Raw genomic sequence first — 20,870 nt, 5'->3', positions numbered from 1 at the left:
AAATGTGTTTTAGATTGTGTATTTTTGTATTGATTATTTTTCCCAAAAATGTGTGCTAAATCTTTTTTGTTTGTTGGGGTATCAATGTTTATATTTTCTATATTAGGGTCAATTGGAATGTCTGTTTCAAGTTTATTGTCGGAATAACCATTTAGATCTCTTTGATATTTTGAAAATTTGGTTTCTAGAATGTTTTCTTTAAACTTTGAAATATTACTAAAAATGTCTTTCTGTAGATTTGAGAAATCAATATTATTTTCAAATGGTTTTAGACTATTTTTGTATAAGTCAATTTCTGATTTAATTTCTTTGAGAGATAAGTTCCTAGATTTTATAATGATTTTCATTAGTCCCATAGAGGCATTTTCCAGGGTTTCAAACCATTCGTTTGAAAGTTCTTCATTAAGTAAAAAAGTGCAATTTTTCTTTAATCTTAATCCCCTAGGGACCATGTTATTATCAATATATTTTTGGGTATATTTAATTTCTATAGTATTTTTGAGTTCTTTAATTAAAAGATTTTCTAAATTATTACATAAATCGTTCAGGTTCGTGGGGATATTAGAGGAATTAGTGTTTACTAGATGTTCATTGTCTAATGAAATATTCTGGAGAATTTCGTCTCTCTGAGCAAATATATCCATATTAATGTATAAATTTAATAAATAGGTGTATCTCTAACTCCGGTTTAGGAGGGAGTGATAAGTGATGCAAAAAACAGGATGGAGTGAGTGCACCTTAAACGTAAACTTGTGATTATTATGGTAGCTCTAAAAAAACCTTCTGAGTGATAAAAGTTCCTCCAAACTATTATCGAAGTGTAAAATAATTAGGACAGGTGAAGGGGAGCTGCTTATACTAAAACAATGTTTAAACTTTTTTTCTTTTTTACAACGGTTAAACTAAAACAATGTTTTTTTTCTTTACACTATTTCCTCAATTGACATCCATCGTATTTGTCCACAACATAATTATAAATGAACTAATTTTAAGAAATATTATCTATAGGTAACAAATAAATAGTAACAAATATATTGTCGTTATTTTGAAACTTTTTAAGCCACCCCATTGGTTATGGACCAGTCGTCAACATCCAATGGCATGAAAGCTAACCCCTTATAAATGACATTTAGAGTGTAAGAAGGCATCTTGATAAAGGCTACGGCCGAAACGCGTAGAGCTGCCCACACTCTATCTTTGTATTACACTGTGTGCAGGTTCACACAGTCCACAGCAAAAACCGACATAAACTTTTAATTAAGAAGCCGGTACTTTTGAATTCTTTTGCCGCCAAACGGAGCATCTGACATGCTCAGTAGATAACGGCTCAAGTTATCCTGCAAAAATCTCAACACCGAGACTACTTCCAATACAGCTTTAACTACTACCTTTGGATTGTAACAATTTTGCTACTACTTGCTACTTTGGATTACAACACAAATTTGATATCCTGTAACAGAGGTCAGCTGTTATCAGAGCTTGTAAAACCTTTCACCTGCCTGAGAAGCACAAAGCAACGGAGACCTGAAAAAGATCCTAGTCCATACTGATTGAGAGTATTGGGACACCGTAACCCACAAAGGTGTATGAAACATCTCAGGATCCATAGCTATTACTAATAGCAGCCCTCTGACAACAGGTACTATTTCATTTTTATCCTACCTAAGATTATTTGAAAATGCTAAACGCTGTACACTACAGAATTAAAGCTATTACTAATAGCAGACCATTTATTATCACATGTTGGTATTCTGTAGACCTCTTTGAAATATTCTACAAAACCATTCTTAAGGCATACTCAATTATACAGCATTTTCCTCAACGAAGTCTGCCACCTGTTACAAATAGTATTGAAATATACATCTTCCAAAGGTACACTGTATCTTGTTCCATTCAAAGGCTTTCTTAAAAATGTTTTTTATCTGATGCCCAAAAATAAGCCGGCATTTCAGTGACTTTTTTTTACATTATCCACTGCAGTGTGATTTATTTATTTTACTAACAGCACAGATATCTGCTATTTAAATGTTTGTTTTTCAAAACTGTTTTTTAACTATATGAGCTCATATTGTATCAATATTGTATCTGACCTTTTGTTAATTAAGATTTTTTAACTTTGTTATAAATTTTGATATATCTGTTTACCTATTAACAATATAAAACGAATTTTATGTAAACTCTTCATTTTTTAAAATCATTTATTAGTTCATTTTAGATATCAAATTGCACTAAGTACACACACATTTTTGCACTATTACTAAGGCCTAGATTTGGAGTTTGGCGGTAGCCGTGAAAACCAGCGTTAGAGGCTCCTAACGCTGGTTTTAGGCTACCCCCGGTATTTGGAGTCACTCAAAAAAGGGTCTAACGCTTTTCCATACCGCAGATCCCCTTACGTAAATTGTGTATCCTATCTTTTCAATGGGATCTTTCTAACTCCGGTATTTAGAGTCGTGGCTGAAGTGAGCGTTAGAAATCTAACGACAAAACTCCAGCCGCAGAAAAAAGTCAGTAGTTAAGAGCTTTCTGGGCTAACGCCGGTTCATAAAGCTCTTAACTACTGTACTCTAAAGTACACTAACACCCATGAACTACCTATGTACCCCTAAACAGAGGCCCCCCACATCGCCGCCACTCGATTAAATTTTTTTAACCCCTAATCTGCCGACCGCCACCTACGTTATCCTTATGTACCCCTAATCTGCTGCCCCTAACACCGCCGACCCCTATATTATATTTATTAACCCCTAACCTGCCCCCCACAACGTCGCAGCCAGCTACCTACAATAATTAACCCCTAATCTGCCGACCGCAAAGAGCCGCCACCTACATTATAGCTATGTACCCCTAATCTGCTGCCCCTAACACCGCCGACCCCTATATTATATTTATTAACCCCTAATCTGCCTCCCTCAACGTCGCCTCCACCTGCCTACACTTATTAACCCCTAATCTGCCGAGCGGACCTGAGCGCTACTATAATAAAGTTATTAACCCCTAATCCCCTTCACTAACCCTATAATAAATAGTATTAACCCCTAATCTGCCCTCCCTAACATCGCCGACACCTAACTTCAATTATTAACCCCTAATCTGCCGACTGGAGCTCACCGCTATTCTAATAAATGTATTAACCCCTAAAGCTAAGTCTAACCCTAACACTAACACCCCCTAAGTTAAATATAATTTTAATCTAACGAAATTAATTAACTCTTATTAAATAAATTATTCCTATTTAAAGCTAAATACTTACCTGTAAAATAAATCCTAATATAGCTACAATATAAATTATAATGATATTATAGCTATTTTAGGATTTATATTTATTTTACAGGTAACTTTGTATTTATTTTAACCAGGTACAATAGCTATTAAATAGTTAAGAACTATTTAATAGCTAAAATAGTTAAAATAATTACAAATTTACCTGTAAAATAAATCCTAACCTAAGTTACAATTAAACCTAACACTAGACTATCAATAAATTAATTAAATAAAATACCTACAATTACCTACAATTAAACCTAACACTACACTATCAATACATTAATTAAATACAATATCTACAAATAAATACAATGAAATAAACTAACTAAAGTACAAAAAATAAAAAAGAACTAAGTTACAAAAAATAAAAAAATATTTACAAACATTAGAAATATATTACAACAATTTTAAACTAATTACACCTACTCTAAGCCCCCTAATAAAATAACAAAGCCCCCAAAATAAAAAAATGCCCTACCCTATTCTAAATTACTAAAGTTCAAAGCTCTTTTACCTTACCAGCCCTGAACAGGGCCCTTTGCGGGGCATGCCCCAAGAAGTTCAGCTCTTTTGCCTGTAAAAAAAAACATACAATACCCCCCCCAACATTACAACCCACCACCCACATACCCCTAATCTAACCCAAACCCCCCTTAAATAAACCTAACACTAAGCCCCTGAAGATCTTCCTACCTTATCTTCACCTAACCAGGTATCACCGATCCGTTCTGGCTCCAAATTCTTCATCCAAGCCCAAGCGGGGGCTAGACATCCATCATCCGACGGCTGAAGAAGTCCAGAAGAGGGTCCAAAGTCTTCATCCTATCCGGGAAGAAGAGTAGATCCGGACCGGCAACCATCTTCTTCAAAGCGGCATCTTCTATCTTCATCCGATGAGGACCGGCTCCATCTTGAAGACCTCCATCGCGGATCCATCCTTCTTCTCCGACGAATAGACGACGAATGACGGTTCCTTTAAATGACGTCATCCAAGATGGGGTCCCTCGAATTCCGATTGGCTGATAGGATTCTATCAGCCAATCGGAATTAAGGTAGGAATATTCTGATTGGCTGATGGAATCAGCCAATCAGAATCAAGTTCAATCCGATTGGCTGATCCAATCAGCCAATCAGATTGAGCTCGCATTCTATTGGCTGATCGGAACAGCGAATAGAATGCGAGCTCAATCTGATTGGCTGATTAGATCAGCCAATCGGATTGAACTTGATTCTGATTGGCTGATTCCATCAGCCAATCAGAATATTCCTACCTTAATTCCGATTGGCTGATAGAATCCTATCAGCCAATCGGAATTCGAGGGACGCCATCTTGGATGACGTCATTTAAAGGAACCGTCATTCGTCGTTCAGTCGTCGGCCAGGATGGATGTTCCGCGTCGGAGGTCTTCAGGATGCTGCCGCTCCGCTCCGGATGGATGACGATAGAAGATCCCGCTTGGATGAAGACTTCTATCGGATGGAAGACCTCTTCTGCCCCGCTTGGATGAAGACTTCTACCGGATGGAGGACCTCTTCTTGCTCCGCTTGGATGAAGAATTTGGCTCGGCTGGGTGAAGACGACTCTAGGTAGGGAGATCTTCAGGGGCTTAGTGTTAGGTTTATTTAAGGGGGGTTTGGGTTAGATTAGGGGTATGTGGGTGGTGGGTTGTAATGTTGGGGGGGGTATTGTATGTTTTTTTTTACAGGCAAAAGAGCTGAACTTCTTGGGGCATGCCCCGCAAAGGGCCCTGTTCAGGGCTGGTAAGGTAAAAGAGCTTTGAACTTTAGTAATTTAGAATAGGGTAGGGCATTTTTTTTATTTTGGGGGGCTTTGTTATTTTATTAGGGGGCTTAGAGTAGGTGTAATTAGTTTAAAATTGTTGTAATATATTTCTAATGTTTGTAAATATTTTTTTATTTTTTGTAACTTAGTTCTTTTTTATTTTTTGTACTTTAGTTAGTTTATTTCATTGTATTTATTTGTAGATATTGTATTTAATTAATGTATTGATAGTGTAGTGTTAGGTTTAATTGTAGGTAATTGTAGGTATTTTATTTAATTAATTTATTGATAGTCTAGTGTTAGGTTTAATTGTAACTTAGGTTAGGATTTATTTTACAGGTAAATTTGTAATTATTTTAACTATTTTAGCTATTAAATAGTTCTTAACTATTTAATAGCTATTGTACCTGGTTAAAATAATTACAAAGTTACCTGTAAAATAAATATAAATCCTAAAATAGCTATAATATCATTATAATTTATATTGTAGCTATATTAGGATTTATTTTACAGGTAAGTGTTTAGCTTTAAATAGGAATAATTTATTTAAGAAGAGTTAATTAATTTCGTTAGATTTAAATTATATTTAATTTAGGGGGGTGTTAGGGTTAGACTTAGCTTTAGGGGTTAATACATTTATTAGAATAGTGGTGAGCTCCAGTCGGCAGATTAGGGGTTAATGTTTGAAATTAGGTGTTGGCGATGTTAGGGAGGGCAGGTTAGGGGTTAATACTATTTATTATAGGGTTAGTGAGGCGGATTAGGGGTTAATAACTTTATTATAATAGCGGTGCGGTCCGGTCGGCAGATTAGGGGTTAATAAGTGTAGGCAGGTGGAGGCGACGTTGTGGGGGGCAGATTAGGGGTTAATAAATATAATATAGGGGTCGGCGGTGTTAGGGGCAGCAGATTAGGGGTACATAGGGATAATGTAAGTAGCGGCGGTTTACGGAGCGGCAGATTAGGGGTTAAAAATAATATACAGGGGTCAGCGATACCGGGGGCGGCAGAATAGGGGTTAATAAGTGTAAGGTTAGGGGTGTTTAGACTCGGGTACATGTTAGAGTGTTAGGTGCAGACGTAGGAAGTGTTTCCCCATAGCAAACAATGGGGCTGCGTTAGGAGCTGAACGCGGCTTTTTTGCAGGTGTTAGGTTTTTTTTCAGCTCAAACAGCCCCATTGTTTCCTATGGGGGAATCGTGCACAAGCACGTTTTTGAGGCTGGCCGCGTCCGTAAGCAACTCTGGTATCGAGAGTTGCATTTGCGTTAAATATGCTCTACGCTCCTTTTTTGGAGCCTAACGCTGACATTATATGGACTCTCAATACCAGAGTTATTTTAAAGGAGCAGCCACTAAAAAGCCAGCGTTAGCTACGCGGGTCCTTACCGACAAAACTCTAAATCTAGCCGTTAGTTTTTTAACAAATTATTGTAAGCAATTTCTTAAGAATTTCTTAAGAATTTTTGAACATATAATCAGCTCCCCTTCACCTGTCCTAATTATTTTGGAGCCACATCAGAGTAATGTCTGAGTGACTTCCAGCACTCTAGGTTTTGTATACTGATAGTATTATGGATATTCAATCTAGTCACTTGGTATTCAGGATTCCAAGGCAGATCTTTCAAGTAGATTCCTGTTGGCAAAGAGAATTGTTCTACTCATTTCCAACCCAGGTGTTATCCGTCGTGCCCCATCCAGAGATATATGCAAGACGGGCCGCCTCGTAGTAAGCAGAGACATTTGGATGGAGGACTCCCCCCTATGTGTTTTTTTTTTCAGTGTTTTCAGGGAGATTCTAGGCTTTTTGTTATGCCATATGTGTCTCATAACGGGGCGTTTAGTTTGTCTAGGAGCTCTCTAGAAAGATTAAGTGGCAGGCAATGAAAAAGATATAAGATTTTTGGCAAAATAATAATTTTGACCGAGTCTATCTGGCCCAGCCAGGATACCTCCAGAAAGGTCAAGAAATTCAAGAGTTTCCTACTATCTTGTGTTATGGTGTCATCATTTTTGTCTCTAACTGTAAGGAGGTTAAGGCCTAGTTGTAGTCCCAGGTGTCTAATAGTCTCAAATGACCATTTGAATCGGTAGGTCTCTTGGAGTACTTCCAATTCAAACCTCTGGATGTGAATTGTCAAGGCCTCTGTTTTAGAGAGTTTGATCTTATAATAGCGTAGGACACTAAACTGGGCTATGGGTTCAAAGAGTGTGGGAAGGGATCCAATAGGGTTGGTTAAAAACAGGGTGATGTCATCTGCGAAAAGTGCTATTTTTTTGCCCTGATGGCTTAATGGAACACCTCAAATCTCAGTGGAGCGTCTAATGGCCTGGGCCAGGTGCTCTATAGCTAGGGCAAAGATTAGTAGGGATAAGGGACAGCCTTGGTGAATTCTATTAGTTATAATGAGCTTGTCCGAGCAAAAACCTAGACCTCTGGCTCTGGCGTGGGGAAAAGAATATAGTGCCTGTATGGCTGTAACTATTTAGTTATGGAATACAAATTTAAGTAGTACATCCCACACGTAGACCCATCTGACCCTGTTGAAGGCCTTTTCAGTGTCCAAGGACAGGGCCAGCATGGGAATCCCTTGCCTACGGGTCTCAGTAAAAATATTTAGCAATCGTCTGGTGTTATCTGGGCCTTCCCGACTCCATGTGAACCTCACCTGGTCTGGGTAAAGAAGTGAGGGTATTATGGTTAGGAGGCCATTAGCCCATAACTTAGCATACAGTTTAAGAGATATGGGGCGGTATCTGCTGCATTGGGTGGGATCTTTTTCAGGTTTTGGAATAGTGAGTATCGTGGCCTCTAAGAGCTCTCTTCTGAAATTGCCACTATCCCTGTCCTGCGAAAAGGCCCTCAGTAGCAGAGGTGAGAGGAGTTCCCGTAAGGTTTTATAGAACACAGGAGTAAAGCCGTCGGGGCCCGGAGCTTTGCTTTTTTTGTAGCTGTTTAATTGCTCCCTTTAACTCGGCTAGCAAGAATGGAGATAGCAATGTCTCCCGAATTTCCTCTGTCAATGTAGGTAGTTGTATTTTCCGTAAGAAGGAATGGATTTTGTCTTTCAGGAGACTATCTTCTATTTCAGTGTTATGTAAATTGTATAATTTAGAGTAGTATAGGGTGAACACCTATATCTCTGGTGCCAGTGACCAATTTGCCTTCTTTTTCAATAGCGTGGATGCGGGAATTCATGCACCAATCTCTTAGCTTGTGCGCTAGAATTGTCGACGGTTTATTACCTTGGTAATACAATAGTTGTTTAAAGCAGAGGACAGCTTCTTGTACTTGTTTTGTTTCTATGTCTTTTATTTGGTTGCGTAGGGATTCTATCTCAATGGTCAGAGTTAAGGAGGGCATGTTTTTGTTAAGGTGTTCCTTACTTCTTAGTTTGGCAACTAGGAGCCCTAGGAGTGCTCCTCTTAATTTTTTAATGGAAGCCTGTTTTTGAATTGTAAAAATAGAGAGAGCGATATCCAAATTGTAAAACGTAGCTTTTATTTATGCATCAGCATACAGGTTTAAAAGTCCATATTCATACCACCACCAAACTTAAAAACAAGGATCAAAACAGCTGTATAGGTTAAGCTTACACGTTTTGGCTAAAAAGCCGTAATCATAGCTTTAGCCCACGATTTGGCAGAACACAGACAGACTGTCGGAATACGGCAGGGTAAGCATCATCTTGTCAGCTATATTGATCTACTCTGTGTGCAGAACTTTTATCAGAGCACTTCCATGTTTGGATATAAAGATTAGGATCGGAAGGGGTATTAGAACCATTTGGGGCATTACCTTGTTATCTACTTTGATAGAGGGCTTTACCAGGTGTAGAAAAGACTCAGTAAAGATATACAGAGGCTCTGAAGAAAGCCTATAATCATTTTTGGAAGTATCTCTTTTAAATTATGAGATTACACACTTATATCTGAGTGGTATGATATCTGAGGTCTGGGTCTTATTTGAGACTTTTTAATCACTAATTTGTGTATACATATCTTTATATACTACGTGGGCTCTCGTCTTCAGTTGATTGTAAAGTGTTTTGTAATCACTAATTTTGTGTATACATTATCCTTTAATATAAAAGTTACAAAGGAAGGATTTCCTTGACTCAGAACGCTCTCTGAACTTTATTAAGCCTGTTTTTGAATACAGACTCCCCTAACATAAGCTTTTAGGGCTGCCCAGATTGTCTGATTGGGAATCAATGGGTCAGAGTTATGTGCCAAGTATTCCGGGATAGAGGCCTGCATCAGAGATTTAAATTCTGGGTCTGACCTTAGGTAGCCTGGCAGCTTCCAACGAGGGAAGAATGTGGTGTAGGAATTAAAGTCGAAAATTAATATGAGTGTCTCATGGTCAGACCAGGAACATGTCCTAATCCTAGCATCTTTAATCTTATTTAGGGTCGACGCGTCTGAACAAAAGTAGTCTAGTCTCAAATATGTGTCCTGAGGTTTGGAGAAAAAGGTGTAGTCTCTGGCAGAGGGATGACACACTCTCCAGATTTCATACAAATTATGTTGTGTTATGAGGTCCCGAAATTTAGCAGCAGTGTTAACAGAGTATGCACCTACTATTTTATTGTGGCTGACTTGTTTATCTAGGACTGGATCCCAGATCATGTTAAAGTCCCCTCCAATTAGGAGTATACCTGTCTTAAGTCGTTCAATATTGTGCAACACCAATTTCAGGAAGCGAGGTTGGTTTTGGTTTGGCGCATATAAGTTAACCAATCTATACATCAGTCCGTTTAGTTTACATATAAGAATAAGGTATCTGCCCTCAGGGTCTGCCTCTAAGTGTAGCTGTTCGAAACCTATCTGTCTGTGAATTCAAATAGCTACCCCTCTAGATTTGTCTGTGTACAGGTGTTGAGGTAGACAGCCAATGAGTTTCTTGGATAAATATAATCTTTGCATTTGAGGTGTGCATGTAGTTACTTAGCAGGCTGCGCTTTGTGGGGGAATTGAGGCCCTTACAATTCAAGGACGCAAATGTTAGGGCATTTAATCTGTCATGCATGTTGAGGAGAGAGAACAATGAAAAAAAAAACAGGAATGGGGGGGGGGGGAAGAATAAGTAGTAACTTCTACCTGGGGTTGTTTGCTGAAAAATACTTTTTGATATGGGGTAACTTTAAGCTTTTGCGTCTATATATAGAAACTTTCTAGAAACAATCAAACAGAGGCTTAGTAAAGGAGAATTACTGAAAATGTCCCTAGATTATACAACATATAAGAGTCAATACAATGGATACAGGTTAAATGTGTCAGTGTAACCTATGTGTAGCTAACACTGAATATTGTACTAACAAGGAACTTGAACCAATACACAGAAGGTAATCAAATTCCCTGATTTTATCAATATGAAAAGTAAAATGGGGGGGGGGGGGGAGAAGTGTGGTACTATATAGTAAGAGACACACCGGGTCAGTGGGGGCTGGGAGACACCCCAAAGGGAGAAATTGGAGGTAGAATCTGGCATCCAGATATGTATATGGGGTTATTGCCCATCTCTAGTTGGTTTAGGGAGTACATTTTATAAAGTACTGTGTGATGGGTGTATGACCTGTAGTTGGTAGAGTGAATTATGCTATTTAGGGTTCGGGTCAGGAGCCTGGGTTGGAGTAGGGGCACAGGTTAGTATCAATGAATATTAGTACAAGATGCTGGGTAATGACCCTGAGAGTTCCAAGGTTAACAGGTATTGCTAAGTGTAGGGAGAGGCCCCTAACAGGGATACAGGTATAAAACAATGCATCAACTTGAACTGAAAGTAGCAACTTGTGATAACAGTCAATAACTTATGCATTGAGGAAGAGGTATCCACTCAGAAGCAGCCGCTTTCAATGGCTTGGAGGTGCCAGGTAGAGTGGAGAAGGCAGGTGAAACTGTCAGGTCCCACTCCTTGAGTAGGTCCAGTCCCTTGTTCAGTTACTGTGTGCAGAGTCCCATTCCTATTCACTATGAGTTTGATAGGGTGTCCCCCATCGATATTTGATATTGTGGTATCTGAATGCCTGGGTGAACGGGGCAAAATATCTTCTTTTCTGCAGCGTATATTGAGACAGATCAGGGAAGACTGCTTATAGATTGGAATTTTTCAGGCAGTGCTGGTTTAGTGGCTAGTTCTCTCAAGATCCTTTTTTATGTGTAAAGAAGTGGATTCTGGCTAGAACATCTCTGGGTTTCTCAGCTGAAATATTTTGTGACCTAGGAGTGTGATGAACTCTGTCTAGGATGAAGTTAGGAGCATCTAGGTCGGTAAGAAATTGTAGACAGAATTCCTTTATAAATTGCTCCAGTTCAGAGTTGGTGACATCTTCAGGTACTCCACGGAACCTTAGATTGTTCCGTCTGGATCTGTCCTCCAGGTCAGAGAGCTGTAACTCTAAATCAGATATCTGTGATGCAAGGTTTTGGGAGTATGAGAGCAGGTTTTCATGATCCACTGCCACGTCTTCCTGTTTTCTCTCTAGCGCTTCAGTTCTTTCTCCAATGGCAGCTATATCTCTGCGCAATTCAGCTGCAAAGCTTTTAATTCTTGGGATGTTAGTGTGCGTTCTGTTTCCTGGTCTTCCAAGGAGAAGCTTCTTTCACTTGAAAGTATTTCTTCTTGTGTAGAGGGATTTCGGAAATGGTCTGCTACAGTCTTTTTAAGTGGGGCTGCCAACTTATGTTTTTTCCTATTGGATTGGGACATAGCAGAGGATAAATGGGTATAATTAGGTTCACAAGTGCAATATCAGTAAGAGACACTATGGTTATGTTCACACATTTGTCTTAGAGATGGTCTTCATCAGGTTCTCCCCCTAGGTGTCCAGCACATCACCTAGCCCTTCATGATCCATAGCTCACCACATGGAGAACTTCTCAGCATTGGGTAGTACCTCTCCCCAAGGGAGTATGCCATCTAATGACGATGTGGGAGCGGAAGTGGAAGATATGACCCACCGGCAGGCTCCCGGTGGGAAATGGAGGGGAAGAGGCACTACTTGAGAGCAAATGTGAGCCTTATTGCTTAATCTTGTGGGATGGGTATCTCTGTGGCTCTCTACTCCTCTGTCCCTAGAGTTGTGTCCCAATGTAGAGAGCGCTGGGTGTGATAGGATGAGGCCTACAGGGTGACAAACTGTCTTGCCCAATTCTATCTGGTATGTGGGAGATGTTTAATTTTAGGCACTGGGGATCATCTGGATGCTTTAGGGCAACAGTTTCTGATGTATGGTTTGTGTTCACAGTTTATTCACTAGATGCGGTTTGGGTCCCAGGCGGGCAAATAGGAGCCACGTGGGTGATATGCCCATTATAGGCCTCAAGTTTCACTGTTGTCTGGCCTGTCTTAAGCTACCTTGCGGCTTGCTAACTTGGGGCCAAAACCTTAAGAGAGTCACTGTTGGGGTAAGATGTTTTCAGATGTGGAGTGTTTGGAGAAAGCTCCCGCAGGAGTGGCTCGCCTCTTGTGCCAGTCTCAGTAGGCCTTGTCGGTACTTGTCCCTGTTACTGGTGCTCTAATCTCTGGAGCAGAGCCCTGACCCTCCGGAGTAGAGTGTAATGTATGCATGTGGAGGTGAAGCTCGGATATCGGTTTGCCTTGAGCAGTCAGTCCTGGGACTCGTGGCAGGACGCAGCCGAGGCTAATCTGTACTGTCAAATCGAGTGATCTGTTCAGGTCTGTCTCTGGTAGTTTGCTTAGGTAGTTAAGCCCCGGGTCCGAGGTGTGTTAGGGCAAGTCATCTGTGTAATATGGCCCAATTGATGGCAAATTTGGTTGCAGATTCACGGAGCTCCCAGAATAAGCGGCCACTTAGCTCGGCGGTTAATTTCACCCCTGTGGAAATGACTTTTATTACTATTTTCTTCCATTTAGTGATCTTTTCCTTATATGATATTTGCCAATAAGGAAACAGTAACAGAGTTTGAACTTTTGCAACAGAGGCTACCAGTTTCAGCTCTTTTGGTAGTATAATTATGCAACTTTGTATCTCTATAGGTTTGAATACTCTGTTTTCTTGTATATAAGGTTACATCTAAGACTAGCATTGTCTAGTGTGCTAAATTCAAATTACTATATTTGTGGTACCACCCTCATTAGAATTGTATAGTTGATTTTAAATATGTACAGACATAATTTTGATGAGTTGAAGGAACATTTCTGAAAATAAATGTGACTTATTTGAATCTAAAAGAGTGCTGAGTTCCCTTACTTTGAATAGAGGAAGGGGTACTATACCCTCCTCCAATACCTCTTTTTCTTATTCTTATGGTGGTAGGGTCATAGTGGGTATGGTCCTGAGAGAGAGCGCAAAAGATGGGGAAGAGAAAGCAAAAGAGAGGGGGAAGAGAGAGTAAAAGAGAGGGGGAGATGGGACTTGGGGCTGGATGGGACTTGGGTGGGGCCGGGCAGGAACAGGTGTGGTGGGGTGTGAGTGGGCATGGTTGAGTCATAGTGGGCATGGTCCTGAGAGAGACAGAGCGCAAAAGAGGGGGAAGAGAAAACAAAAGAGAGGGGGAAGAGAGAGCAAAAGAGAGGGAGAGAGAGAGCAAAAGAGGGGGGGAGAGAGCAAAAGAGGGGGGGGAGCAAAAGAGAGGGGAGAGAGAGCAAAAGAGAGAGAGCAAAAGAGAAGGAGAGAGAGACAGAGAGCAAAAGAGAGGGGGGAGAGAGAGAGCAAAAGAGAGGGGAAGAGAGAGAGCAAAAGAGAGGGGGAAAGAGAGAGCAAAAGAGAGGGGGAGAGAGAGCAAAAGAGAGGGGGGAAAGAGAGAGCAAAAGAGAGGGGGGAGAGAGAGCAAAAGAGAGGGGGGAGAGAGAGCAAGAGAAAAGGGAGAGAGAGCAAAAGAAAAGGGGGAGAGAGAGCAAAAGAGAGGGGAGAGAGAGAGCAAAAGGGAGGGGAGAGAGAGAGCAAAATAGAGGGGGGAGAGAGAGCAAAAGAGAAGGGGGGAGAGTAGAGAGAGAGATAGAGAGAGAGCAAAAGATAGGGGGAGAGAGCAAAAGAGAGGGGGGAGAGAGAGAGCAAAAGAGAGGGGGGGAGAGAGAGCAAAAGAGAGGGGGGAGAGAGAAAGCAAAAGAGAGAGGGAGCAAAAGAGAAGGGGAGAGAGAGAGCAAAAGAGAGGGGGGAAAGAGCAAGGGGTGGGACCGCTGTACTGCAAAAAATGGCCCGTGTACATGGGCTTTAGGACTAGTATTTAATAATTTATATAATTTTTTAAAAATATTTTGGGCTACATTACAAGTTGAATGCTAATTTATTGCACACCTGCAAATGGGCAAATTTGCCTATTGCGGGCACGTGATAAATAATCAGCCATTACAAGTGGCTGATTGGTACCGCAAGCTCGTGGTAGCAATTAGTGCTTATATAATAAATTGGAGGCCAGATCTCTGGTTAATTTTATAAATGTACCCCAAATGCCCCCAAAATAGAGTGGTGTGTATTTTATTAAAAAATTTAAATTGTAGCATTTTTATTTTTTTAATAAATAACTGCACCAGGCAGTTTTGGGGGGCTAAATTTAGCAGGTGTTATACAAAAACGGCACTGAAAAATGCCTTTACATTGTGGTCTATTGGAACTGTTAGTTGTCAGTTTATATATACAGTATATGTCTATGCTTATATACATATACACTCACCGGCCATTTTATTAGGTACACCTTGCTAGTACCGGGTTGGACACCCTTTTGCCTTCGGTACAGCCTTAATTCTTCATGGCATAGATTCAACAAGGTGTTGGAAACATTCCTCAGACATTTTGGTCCATATTGACATGATAGCATCAAGCAGTTGCTGCAGATTTGTCGGCTGCACATCCATGATGCGAATCTCCAATTCCACCACCAAAGGTGCTCTATTGGATTGAGATCTGGTGACTATGGAGGCCATTGGAGTACAGTGAACTCATTGTCATGTTCAGTAAACCAGTTTGCGATGATTTGAGCTTTGTGACATGGTGCATTATCCTGCTTGAAGCAGCCAGCAGAAGATGGGTACACTGTAGTCATAAAGGGATGACATGGTCGGCAACAATACCCAGATAGGCCATGGCATTAAAACAATGCTCAATTGGTACTAAGGAGCCCAAAGTGTGCCAAGAAAATATCCCCACACCATTATACCACCGCCAGCAGCCTGAACCGTTGATACAAGGCAGGTTGGATCCATGCTTTCTTGTTGTTTAAGCCAAATTCTGACCCTGCCATCTGACTGTTGCAGCTTAAATTGAGACTCATCAGACCAGGCAACGTTTTTCCAATCTTCTATTGTTCAATTTTGGTGAGCCTGCGCGAATTGTAGCCTCAGTTTCCTGCTCTTGGCTGACAGGATTGGCATCCGGTGTGGTCTTCTGCTGCTGTAGCCCATCAGCTTCAAGGTTCAACGTGTTGTGCATTCAGAGATGGTATTCTGCATACCTTAGTTGTAACGAGTGGTTATTTGAGTTACTGTTGCCTTTCTATCATCTCAAACCAGTCTGCCCATTCTCCTCTGACATCAACAAGGTATTGTCGTCCACACAACTGCCGCTCACTGGATATTTTCTCTTTTTCGGACCATTCTCTGTAAACCCTAGAGATGGTTGTGCGTGAAAATCTCAGTGGATTAGCAGTTTTTTTAAAATACTTAGACCAGCATGTCTGGCACCAACAACCATGCCACTTTCAAAGTTATTAAAATCCCCTTTCTTCCCCATTCTGATGCTCAGTTTGAACTTCAGCAAGTCATCTTAACCACATCTAGATGCCTAAATGCACTGAGTTGCTGCCATGGGATAGGCTGATTAGCAATTTGTGTTACCAAGCAATTTAACAGGTGTACCTAATAAAGTGGCCAGTGAGTGTATATATATATGTGTTAATAAGTGTATATTGAAACCTATGGAAGTACGCTCTTGTGAGCGGAATGCTTAGCAGCAATGTGAACTGCAAGCTTGCGTTCGCATTGCTGTCAAATTGTAATACCAGTGCACATTAGTGTGCACTGGTATTACTCAGTGGAGCGCAAATATCGCTTTCATGAAAATTATATTTAGCGCTCCACTTTTAATCTGGCCCTTTATATTTAATATTTCAATAATGCACCTTAAGATGACTGTTTTCATGTGTGCAAACCCGACCACGATAAAACTAAATTGTGAAACCTGACGTGCAAAATGCATATTTTACATTCCTATGTTCTTCATATAGGAAAAAAATACTTTTTTTATTTTATATATATATATATATATATATATATATATGTATGTATATGATAATGTTCATGTAAAATACATATCTTTACCTATATATCTATAGGAATAGATTTAAAGGTATAGGTATATATATATTGGCGTTCTGTTCTAAACCATGTTGCAGGCCCGCAACTGGATTATGTATTTTTACATGTCACTGGTTTTGAAACTTTTTTGTTAAATAAAGATTTGCTTTTTTAAGAAAATATATTTTTTGCCTTTTTCTGGAGCTGCGGGATGATAGAGTGTGTCTACTACATATATATATATATATATATATATATATATATATATATATATATATATATATATATATATATATATATACTGTATATTGACAATAAAAAGGACATTTTCCTGTGAGTGAAATACATACAGTAAATATACAGTAAAACACATGTTTAAATACCTTATATACACACACACATATATATATATATGCATACATATACATATTTAGACGTGTATGTATGCTTAATATATATATATATGTTAATGCCCATTGCAGCCCTTTTTGTTCTAACAGCTAAGACCTCATATCTTTGAGACATCATAACTTTTTAATGCAATTTATTGATGTTTTTTATCAGACAGTGTTATGAGTGTAACTTTACCTTTAAATGTATTTTGATGTCTTTTCTGCAACTCTTTTGTCTTGCGTAACAGTTAACCAGAACTCTGAAGCCGTGCTAACCTGACGTGCGTTAAATTAGATTGCGCTCAAGTAAAAGTGTTTACTTTCAACTCATAATACACTTGTACTCTAGGGCTAGGGTGACCATATTGCCACTTTAAAAAGGGACACATGAAAAATACATATGTCAGGGCTGTTTTCAGTGCTGTTTAAAGAAATGTTTTGTATAAGAACCCTTATTAAAGCGGCAATATGGTCAGCCTCTAGCCCATATTGTGTATAAATATGAATACACTGGTTATAGAGAGATATAATGTAGAAGAGTTGATTAAGCAAAGTTTAATCAACAGCATTATTATTATTACTATTATTATCTTTTTTTTAAATAGATTCCATGCAAAAATATTTGAGTACTAATATGTAATGCTGCAAGATGTAAAATTATTCTAAAAGCAAAATCCTCCGAGCTGAAAAAAGACTTAATGACAATGTGAAGAAGAAATTAACTTTGTTTGGAATTGCTTTTCCTATTTTATATGAGTTCTAAGGTATCATTTGGTAAATGATTACTATGGCGACTCGAGGCTTGGAAAGAGGTAGATTCATTTTTACCTTTTATAATTTCCTTTTCATGACTCAGTCACATAGATGCATTTACAAAATAACATCCTAATGTTTTTGTTTATTCATCAAGTATCCAGGAAAGTCTTGTAGCTTGGTATATATTATTTTATGCCTTGCAAGTGTTTAAGTTTTTGTTCAACCACTTTGAGAACAAATGATGTTTTTGTTTGATAAAGATACTATGGAAAAAAGCTAAGAAAATAAAACAGTACCATGTAAATGTAATGTTCTTCTACCTAGGTTGGTCTGCTTTCTGCTGTTCCACACATGGTAATGACTATTATTGTACCTATTGGAGGACAGATAGCTGATTTTTTAAGGAGCAGAAAAATATTATCAACCACGACCGTAAGGAAAATCATGAATTGTGGAGGTACTGCGATCTTCAAATGTACAATTACTAGGTCAATATAGGGCATTACTAATGCATGCACAAGTGTAAAGAACCTATAAAAGAACCCAAACCAAATAGCATACAATGGATCATGTGCAGAAAGAGAGTTTAAAGGACAGTCTAGTCAAAATTAAACTTTCATAAATCAGACAGGGCATGCAATTTTAAACAGCTTTCCAATGTACTTTTATAATCAAATTTGCTTTGTTCTCTTGGTATTCTTTGTTGAAAGCCATACCTAGGTAGACTCATATGGTAGTTTCTAAGCACTTTTAGGCCGCTTCCTATCTCAGTGCATTTTACAGTTTTAACAGCTATACAGCACTAGTTCATGTGTGCAATATAAATAACATTGTGCTTGCTCCAGTTGAGTTATTTATGAGTGATGCACTAATTGGCTAAAATGCAAGTTTGTCAAAATAATTGAGATTAGGGGGAAGTCTGCAGAGGTTTAGATAAAAGGTAATCACAGTGGTAAAAAGTGTATTACTATAAGAAACTTGGTTATGCAAAACTGGGGAATGGATAATAAAGGGATTATCTATCTTTTTAAACAATAACAATTCTGGAGCAGACTGTTCCTGTAATTCCCATTATCATCTATTAAATGCATAGCGGGGAGAGAGAGAGTTTTATGTATTTCTGCACACAGGTTTTGTATTTTTTTTTATTTATTTCGGCACACAGGTTTTGTATTTTTTATTTATTTATTTCTGCACACAGGTTTTGTATTTTTTTTAATTTATTTCTGCACACAGGTTTTGTATTTTTTTTTTGTTTATTTCTGCACACAGGTTTTGTATTTTTTTTATTTATTCTGCACACAGGTTTTGTATTTTTTTTATTTATTCTGCACACAGGTTTTGTATTTTTTTTATTTATTTCTGCACACAGGTTTAGTATTTTTTTTATTTATTCTGCACACAGGTTTTGTATTTTTTTTATTTATTTCTGCACACAGGTTTAGTATTTTTTTTATTTATTCTGCACACAGGTTTTGCATTTTTTTTATTTATTTCTGCACACAGGTTTAGTATTTTTTTTATTTATTCTGCACACAGGTTTTGTATTTTTTTTATTTATTTCTGCACACAGGTTTTGTATTTTTTTTATTTATTTCTGCACACAGGTTTTGTATTTTTTTTGTTTATTTCTGCACACAGGTTTTGTATTTTTTTTGTTTATTTCTGCACACAGGTTTTGTATTTTTTTTATTTATTTCTGCACACAGGTTTTGTATTTTTTTTATTTATTTCTGCACACAGGTTTTGTATTTTATTTATTTATTCTGCACACAGGTTTTGTATTTTTTTTATTTATTTCTGCACACAGGTTTTGTATTTTTTTTGTTTATTTCTGCACACAGGTTTTGTATTTTTTTAAATTTATTTCTGCACACAGGTTTTGGAATGGAGGCGACTCTATTGCTTGTGGTTGGCTATTCTCATACCAAGGCCGTATCAATCTCCTTTTTGGTACTTGCTGTAGGATTTAGTGGCTTTGCCATATCAGGTAACATTTATGTACATTACTTTTCTTCCTTGTGTTCATGAAACTGATAAATCTTTTCTGAACCTCATTTCATTTTAATTACACTTTATCACTGATTCAAGAGAAGATAACTGAATACAATATCACATTTAATTAAATAGTCTTCAATTCAACCTCTTGTTTGTTTTACATTTCAAGCCATGCAAATAGTATGCATACGTAACAATGCTTTAATTAATTATAAATAGCGTTCTTTATCAAAAGACTGTGTCATTTGGCTTGCATTTCAGTGGAGGGTTTTACATTTTCATTCTTTTGTTTTGTTTTCTTTCTTTCACATTTGCAGGCACTAAGAACCATCCATAGCTAGCCAGTTATCCTTTCACCTATAAATGGCTTAAAACATGACAATGTCACAAAATAATGTAATGTAAAACAAACTGTATTTATAACTTAAGGCTTTTAAGTGTTTTACATACAGGGAGTGCAGAATTATTAGGCAAATGAGTATTTTGACCAAATCATCCTCTTTATGCATGTTGTCTTACTCCAAGCTGTATAGGCTCGAAAGCCTACTACCAATTAAGCATATTAGGTGATGTGCATCTCTGTAATGAGAAGGGGTGTGGTCTAATGACATCAACACCCTATATCAGGTGTGCATAATTATTAGGCAACTTCCTTTCCTTTGGCAAAATGGGTCAAAAGAAGGACTTGACAGGCTCAGAAAAGTCAAAAATAGTGAGATATCTTGCAGAGGGATGCAGCACTCTTAAAATTGCAAAGCTTCTGAAGCGTGATCATCGAACAATCAAGCGTTTAATTCAAAATAGTCAACAGGGTCGCAAGAAGCGTGTGGAAAAACCAAGGCGCAAAATAACTGCCCATGAACTGAGAAAAGTCAAGCGTGCAGCTGCCAAGATGCCACTTGCCACCAGTTTGGCCATATTTCAGCGCTGCAACATCACTGGAGTGCCCAAAAGCACAAGGTGTGCAATACTCAGAGACATGGCCAAGGTAAGAAAGGCTGAAAGACGGCCACCACTGAACAAGACACACAAGCTGAAACGTCAAGACTGGGCCAAGAAATATCTCAAGACTGATTTTTCTAAGGTTTTATGGACTGATGAAATGAGAGTGAGTCTTGATGGGCCAGATGGATGGGCCCGTGGCTGGATTGGTAAAGGGCAGAGAGCTCCAGTCCGACTCAGACGCCGGCAAGGTGGAGGTGGAGTACTGGTTTGGGCTGGTATCATCAAAGATGAGCTTGTGGGGCCTTTTCGGGTTGAGGATGGAGTCAAGCTCAACTCCCAGTCCTACTGCCAGTTTCTGGAAGACACCTTCTTCAAGCAGTGGTACAGGAAGAAGTCTGCATCCTTCAAGAAAAACATGATTTTCATGCAGGACAATGCTCCATCACACGCGTCCAAGTACTCCACAGCGTGGC

At 38.7% G+C, this 20,870-nt stretch overlaps 1 protein-coding gene across 3 annotated transcripts in view; it reads left to right on the top strand.

The window, feature by feature from the left end:
- Positions 1–20,870, top strand: part of SLC17A8 (solute carrier family 17 member 8) — a 136,022-nt gene that overhangs the window by 105,584 nt on the left and 9,568 nt on the right. For all 3 annotated transcript variants that reach the window (XM_053719816.1, XM_053719818.1, XM_053719817.1), the window contains 2 exons: positions 17,779–17,911; positions 19,334–19,444. In XM_053719816.1, the coding sequence (XP_053575791.1) occupies positions 17,779–17,911; positions 19,334–19,444 (244 nt within the window). The remainder of the gene's footprint in view (positions 1–17,778; positions 17,912–19,333; positions 19,445–20,870) is intronic.

The sequence above is a fragment of the Bombina bombina genome, chromosome 6, assembly GCF_027579735.1.
Source record: "Bombina bombina isolate aBomBom1 chromosome 6, aBomBom1.pri, whole genome shotgun sequence".
NCBI classification, from domain to species: Eukaryota; Metazoa; Chordata; class Amphibia; order Anura; family Bombinatoridae; genus Bombina; species Bombina bombina.
Note: the sequence above shows the minus strand (reverse complement) of the source record. Positions and strands in the feature narration are given on the sequence as shown.